Source organism: Psammomys obesus, unplaced genomic scaffold (genome assembly GCF_907164565.1).
Source record: "Psammomys obesus unplaced genomic scaffold, mPsaObe1.curated_primary_1811, whole genome shotgun sequence".
NCBI classification, from domain to species: Eukaryota; Metazoa; Chordata; class Mammalia; order Rodentia; family Muridae; genus Psammomys; species Psammomys obesus.
Genome location: NW_026596064.1, coordinates 5,444,692 through 5,452,693, shown reverse-complemented (window position 1 = coordinate 5,452,693; position 8,002 = coordinate 5,444,692). Strand labels below are relative to the sequence as shown.

General features: G+C 38.7%; 1 protein-coding gene across 1 annotated transcript in view; it reads right to left on the bottom strand.

Annotated features, from left to right (window-relative positions):
- Positions 1 to 3,594: 3,594 nt before the first annotated feature.
- Tprg1 (tumor protein p63 regulated 1) overlaps positions 3,595 to 8,002 on the bottom strand; it is a 101,811-nt gene continuing 97,403 nt past the window's right edge. The window contains exon 5 of the mRNA XM_055624751.1: positions 3,595 to 3,799. Coding sequence (XP_055480726.1) covers positions 3,605 to 3,799 — 195 coding nt within the window. The 3' untranslated portion in view covers positions 3,595 to 3,604. The remainder of the gene's footprint in view (positions 3,800 to 8,002) is intronic.

Genomic DNA, 8,002 nt, shown 5'->3' with positions numbered 1-8,002 from the left:
TCTTTCTTTCTTTCTTTCTTTCTTTCTTTCTTTCTTTCTTTCTTTCTTTCTTCCTGTGCCTATGTTCTGCAAAATGAAAGCATTGGCTTGGAAGGTTTCTATCCTTCCTTAGCCTGGGGCTCTGTAAATTGGCTCCTTCAATAACATTTCAACAAAGGGACAATGAAACTGGGTCTCAAGGCAAAGAATCTGCAAGCAGCTAAGATATAAGCCAGCTTCTCTTTCCTACGTGAAGGGATAGGCAGAAGTCTGGCTACCAAAATGGTCCAACTGATCACTGGGATGTCAGGCACATTGACCATTATCAGCCCATCCTCATAAACTAAGAAATGTGCCATCATTACTTCAGTTTCCCAAGGCCCCTGCATCCTGGCATGGAAAATTAAACTACACTACACCAGTCAGATGTTTTCCAGTGAAACAGCTAGCAGATAGACAATACTTGTTCTGAATCAATAGAAGGAGATTTATGTGAGACATATCAGAAGACCCTGAGGTTTCGATCTGTGGGAATTCAAGCAGATTCTGAAGAAAACCTCAGCAAAAATTTTGTATTGGGAAAAACTGAATGAAACAAAGATCACATGAAAAGAAAAAGACCACGAAGTATCACAGGTTTGTGGTGATATGTTTTTAGTTGTATCCAGTCCAGTTTCAAAACAGATCGATAATTCCGATTTGGAAAACATCAGTGGAACATTTCAGATGACAGAGGGACAAGGCCATGTGAGCATGCAACTCCCCCGGTCTGTGGCCGTCAGTTGAGTCTAAGAACAAAGAACCCAGTGAATCACTGAGTATCAAATCATAGCAGTTTCATGTGACAAAGAAATAATTCAGGTTGGGAATTGAATGGAGTTGTTCTTAAGGCTCCATGGTCTTTGGTAGAAGTCCTGTTATATAGGCAGAAACTCAATGTTTTGTGTCAATGAGAGGGTTTGACACCATTTCACTGAGGCTCCCACGTCTGGAAAATAAGCACAAACTGTCCCCAGTTTAGATATTAGAAAGTTAAGCATTAAGGAAGTTAAAGTAATTATATAGGAAATCACAGAACTGATTAAGTTCTTTTCAAAGCAGATATATAATTATCTAAATGTTTAGCAACAATTATTTAGAGAATAACAAGTTACCAGCCTTAAAGGATTATATTGACTTTTCAGATACTGTACTCCACCAATGCCATTCACAGTGTACATGGTATCTAGTCATCTTTAGATCGAGTTGAAGGTCCATACTTAAAGAAGTAACTCTTCCATCTTTGGATATTTGAATCTGAAATGATGTTCTTGCTTAACTGGAAATGTTACTCAAATTTCTGAGCCCTCTCACTCATGGATAACTGCGCTGTCTAGAGCCCATTTATTAGTTAGTGAGCTATCTTGTCCAAATATCTTCAGAGAACATTCTATGGGAAGCTCTGTGCTCAGTCTTCATCATATGAAACCTAGATGCTAGATCACAGGATTAAGCAGCCTCCCTTCTTCTCGTCCATCCTGAGTAGCTTTCTCTAAGGATGCTACACTGTGTCCTATAGAACATCAAGTAGGAAGGTCTGGGTGAGCTTTATAAGAGAGACAGACATGCACAGGGAAGTCACAGAGAGATCCTTAAAAGGCAACTCAAGAAAACAGGCAGGGCATTTCAGAGGCTTCTGCCAGAAAATGCCACTACCTGGAGGCATGTAGAGATTTTCAGGCAACAATATTAAAATAATTTGCCAATAATGCCTGCTTCAGAAGCACTGCCAGAACAATTGAATGACTTTTCATTCCACTACTGTTGACAGGACAGCTAAGGATTTCAACATTTCCTCTCACAGTCTCAATAGAAGTTCCATGCCTTAGGGGATTGAACAATATTTGCCATCATAGGGGAAGAAGTAGGTGTGACAAAGAGGGACGAAGAAAGGAACAAAATAATAATGGAAGTAAACAACACGAAACAAGGACTATTCAAGTTCGGGTTTTGAATGTGTGCACCAATTTGACAACTGGTTGTACCCAAGTCTTTGAATCTGAGGAAGCAAGGATTCGAAAAAAGAGACACTGTAAAAGTAAACTTCAGGGGAGACAGAGGATAAAATAGCTGAAACTTTTCAACCTTAACATCAAGATAAGTATCTCACTTCTGGATCTCAGGAGAGGCAAAAAACCCATCCTGTAATAATGTTTATAGTGATTGGCATTCAGAGCTTCTATAATAAATAAAGATAAGACTTAATATTTTAATTTAAGAAGAAACTAAAAGAAATGCAATACTGTCCTGGGTTCTTCAAAGTGAGAGCTAAGTCAGGTGGACAGAAAAAGAAATAAAAGGAAGAAGAGATGGGTATGGAACGAATGAAGACAATGTTTTGAAATGGTATGGTCAGTCAGTCAAAATCCACTGAAATCCTGAGCTCAACAAAGGAGGAAGCCAATCCCATCTCCATGCTCACTTTTTCTGTTTCTCCTACTGACAGGCCACAAAGATTTCATGTGAAGACATGTTGTTAAAAGACACTTGAAAAACAACAGTGCAAAAGAGAATGAACTATTGGACAGTATTGACCAACTGCAGAGTGCTGTGTTCAAACTGAGCTTTAGGAATGGACTGAGGCTGCATGACTAACGAAAAGAGCCTTGAAGTAGGAGCCGAATTAAGAAAGCCTGGTAACAACTGAGGACTTGATCCAACACTATCAGTGAAGGATGGAATTGAGGAAGCTGTGGGTATCTTTTTATTTTTTATTTTTTTCTTTTTCTTTTCAGTGTTAAAAATCAAATTTAAGACTTTGTACAAGTTGGGCAAGCTCTATGTTAATGAGTTATACCTCTAGCCTTAGAGGAATGTATTTTTAAGCTTGGATACAATGCTATTTTGCATATCCATATATTACTGTAACAGGACACATGTGGCATAGAATTCAAACCAACCAAAACTGGTAGGTTTCAGGTATGGATTAAAAAAATATACCATAGAGAAATGCTGAATGCAAGGAGGCATTGGAGACACTGGCATAGGAATGACTGACATAAGGAAGAGCCTGAATCTTGGGATATATATATATATATATATATATATATATATATATATATATGTGTGTGTGTGTGTGTGTGTGTGTGTGTGTGTGTGTGTGTGTGTGTCTGTGTAATATTATATATTGTAATATATTAATATATATATATGTATATATGGGATATAAATTGGAATGCACCCGTAAATGGCAGCTGTAATAGCAGATCCAATGAGAGCCCAGTGAGAATAAAACAAGACTCAAGGGATGAAAACTAAGATGATGAAAGTCCCAGTGTATGTGAGGAATACAATGACAAAAGTTTAAATTTTAACAAATTTAAATTTAAATTGCATCATTGATTTTGTTCAGAGATATTAATATTAATTAAATGAGATGAGAAGTATTTGTTCTCATTTTAAGAGAATTCAATTTCTCTCATATGAGACTTAAATTGTCTACCAGTCTAATCAAGCTTTTAGACTTCCTAAAACACTAATAAGTCAGTCCCATGAATATTATTTGAAAATAACTTTTATAATTAAAAAAATGTAGTGAATTTAAGCAAATGGTCATCTACAGATGATGTACTTTGTACTAAGAGTCTCAAAAGCCAATACTCCCACGAGCAAGGGAATAGCCAAGTTTGTTGCGGTTTCCAATGAAGGACATGAGCCCAGTGTAGGTCTCAATCAGGATGGGTTGGGTTAACACCATCAGTTCCTCTCCTCTTCCAGATCCAGCAGAATTCTTGTGAGCGCGCTCAACAGCTGGAACAAGCTTAGACATGAACCCAGACAACTGCAGAACAAAAGGAGAAGCAGAAAGTTAGTGACTCCAAGGGCAACTCCTAATCATCCCCTCCCTAGTCAGTCCCCAGTGAAGTAGATGGTCCCACTGGGCCAGGAGCTCCTACTTCTTAGAAATGAGTGGCTTCTCAGAAGAGTTGATATTGCTTTTGGGTGGTTGTTACTATAATACACAACCAATTAAAAATGCACATAGTAAAAGTCATCGGCCTTATTTATTTTTCATTATTCTTAACTTGTACAACATTAAGGAGTTAACTTATTATGAATTAGACACTCGTTGGACACTGTATGTGAAAGACCAAATAGGACCAAACTCTGCCATTAAAGACAACTGGCTACAAAGTAGTCTACAAAATACACCAGCTGTTACTACTATGCAAAGTCATTATAATAAGCAGGAAAAGAGACAGAATACCTATGAACACGAAAGGGGAAACATTGTGCATAATTAAAGGATATGAAGGATGATGTCAAAAGGAGACCCTTAAGCAATCTTTAAAGATTAGCAAGATTCCCATAGGTAGAAATAAGTGAGGTTCAGCAAGTTAAGAAAGCTCTAAAGAACTTAGAGATGAGGACTGTGTCTTTCACAAGGCACATGGAAAATATTCATGCCTCTCATTATTGTGAAGACACAGACAGAGAAAATATGGAATCCCATATATTCAAACCATGTTCCTTAAACACAATACCTGAGAGGCAATGTGGAATTTTTGTTACTGATTTTCCTTTTTTTTTTTTTTTGAGAACTATATTTATGAATGTTGCACCTGTATCACTTCTGTCCTCCCCACAGCCTCCAAAATCTCCTCATGCTTCTTCTTCCCTCCCTAAGTCTTTAATTATTATGAACTCTTCTTTAACTATTATTGTTCCGCACAGATACACATGCTTGTACATATATGTAACCAATTTTTGTGTCCATGTAGCAGTGTGTGTATGTCTATATATCCAGAGCTGACCACCTGGTACTGGATAACCTATGTGGGAGCTGGTCCCTGGAGTCCCCCCTCTCTCTACATCCATGACCACTTCAAGCAAGCCAAGACCTTTGGAATTTCCCTTTATCCATGTCAGCATGTCAACTGATACCATTATGGATGTCTTGTTGAGGAAGCCACGTATTCTTGGTTTACACACTCACATACACACTTTAAATTCTGGAAAATTCAGGCATACGTATTTCCTATCATGTTTGAAAGACACTACCTAGAAGCAGGCATCCTGGGCCACTGGCTCTTACAATCTTTCTTCTCTTCCCCAGTGTTCTCTGAGCCCTAGGAGTATGGTTTTTGTTGCAGATGTATAAACTGGAGTTGAGCATCCCTGGGACACTTATTCTCTCCATTTTGGCCAGTTGTGAATTTCTGTAAAAGTCTCCACCTGTTCCAAAAAGAAGCTTCTTTGATGAGAAATGGAAACTACGCTGTGTGTGCTTTAAGGATAAGGATTTACAGTACAGTTACAAATCACTCTTTTGAAAGCAAAAAAGATACTGTTATTAATAATGTTTGTGTAAGAGGTGACTTTGGGCTGGAGGCGAGTAGTTGTAAAGGAAAATTCAAGCCACGCAGGTAAACTGCTTCAGTCTCTTTACTCAAACCAGTGTGATATTTTCATTCCTTTCATTATACTTAGTTTACAGTCATATTACTTTAAAATGTTATCAATTTATTAATTGATAACATTGAACTGCTATCTAACTTTTACTGTCCATAATTCAATCCACAAAGTTTTGTAGTTTTCACTTTTCTTTTATGTTTGAAAACCAGGTTCAAGCCTCCCACTTCCATAATGCCTCCCCGCATACCCAGTTAAAAATATTCTTTTCTTTTGGGACTGGAGAGAGTTCCTGACTCAGCACTTAGGACGATTTAATGCTCTTGGAAGGTTCGGTTCCCATCACCCACATGGTGGCTCACAACCATCTGTAACTCCAGTTGCATGAAATCTGACAGCGACTTCTGGCATCCAGCATCTCTGGGATAAGCAGAGCTGTGAGTTAAACACTCACACACACAAAATACTACTACTAGTGGTGGCAGCGGTAGTGAATGGTAAATTTTGTTGCACTGTACTGATACATCCACTCAAATATATTAACCGGACTTCTAAGCAGAGTTTCAAGTGTAGCATTTACATAGTAAGCCATTGCAAGGCTATTAGAATTTGGAAATCAAATACATTTTTTTTCCATGGGGGATAATATCTTTTACATTTTAAGTATACAGCATACTCTGTAATCCCTGTCCCTCAGACACCTCTAGAATTGCTAGGTACACAAGAAGTCTCTACTCATACTAACATACATTCCCATCCTATCTACATCCAACCCTTCACTCTGAAAACACACACAAATAAACACATACCCTCTCTCTTTAAATTCCATACAAAATTAATTGAACCATTAAGAATTTTTCATGTAGCTTTGTAACATGTAGCTTTGTGTCATGTTTCCTTTGCTTAAAATGCCGTCTCTTGCCATATCTTGAGAATTTTGGAACAACTAAAAAGGAGACATAGCTAAATATCCTTTAGTGATCAAAAGTCCCTTCTTTTTAATATGTAGGCTAGTGCATTCTGCAATGCCAATACTTAGGAGACCCAGATCAAGAGAATAAAGAGTTCAAGGGCAGCCTGGGCTATGTAGCAAGATCCTGACTCATTAAAAAAAAAGTCTCACTGCACTACAGGACATACAGCTTCACAATATATTTAGCATTAAGTACTGTGGGATTAGAAAGATGTTAAGGTGTAAAAAAGGTACCCACCAGCTGTATGTCCTTGGGTAAATTATTAAGCTTTCCTGAGTTTCATATTCTCGTTTCCTGAAAATTATTACACTGATAATATAAAATTTACAGGCAAAGTGTGTGAGAGAGAAAGAGAAAGAGAGACAGAGAGAGAAAAAAAAAGAATACCTATGTGCCCATATGTCATAGTAGGGGCCACGGGAATACAATGAGATATGGTTGGGATTCAAAATCATTGCAAAAGCCATTAAGAAGTTTGTCTCATTTAAACAATAAATGTTAGATCTTTTATCTCCATCACCATCATCATCAAAAAAAAAAAAAAATCATAGTCTCCTAAAAGGTGAAACAATCAATCTCAACATCTCCATTTGCCAGGACCGTGATCACAAATGCCTTCTTAGAGATCATTGTCAAACTAGATTACTCAAGACTTCCTCAGCTCTCATTTTGTAAGCATCATTTCTTAAGAATCCCCAGTAGTCTCGGAATCTAAGTGCTGGAAAGAAAATATTGACACTATTTCATACTCAACACACTGCATTTCATTAGATACACTCCATTCCCAGCCACGTCTGGAACACTCTCAAAGAGGGTAGGCATGCTTACAGAGACAAGCTGCTCCTTAAAGGAGTGGCAGACAAAAGGCCACGTCCCCAAGCTGGTTCTTGAGCATTTCAAGCACCTGAGCTCAATCTCTGTGACAAGAACGCTGTGTCATCTGATATGAATGCCACCAGCCACATACTTTTGTCTAAAAGCTTTTACACACCCACCTCTGTCCCCTGCTTTTATTTCTGTCTCAAAAACAGAGGGTCAAGTTTTAACAACTCCAGTTACACAGGGGCTGTGTTGGTTGGGGCAAAGCACAGCAGTGTTCCTGAGGGAGGAGGTGCAGTATTCTTGACTTTACAGCAATTATTTACCAGCTGAGTGCCTGGGCCCCTGCTTGCTTCAGGTGTTGTCTGCCAGCAGTTCCCGCCTAGAATCTCAGTTTTCTTTATTACAACCATCACTTGCTTCCTGTTTATACTGGGCAAAGAGACCAGGTTTCATCCTGCAGACCTGCATTCCTGAGCTCAGCAGGTTTTCCAGGCCTGCAGGCCACAGGTTTTCAACCTTTCTCTATAGAGGGAGCCCCTCCACCCCCGGATGAAGAGCAAATTGTCCAACGCTAAAGATGTGAAACCACTTGGCAAGTTCCAATGCTGGTCAAAATGTGTGTTGTTCGTGCACATTTTACTTGGAATTGTTTTGTGTGGAGGCTGTAACCGAGGGTAACTTTGTGTATGAAGACAACACAGAGAACGGGATGAGTTTCTTTTCTACACAAGAAGTTTCCAATCATTCTGACCTACATTCTCATCTGATTCACTCTTTGCTCTGAAGACTACACACACACACACACACACACACACACACACACACACACACACACA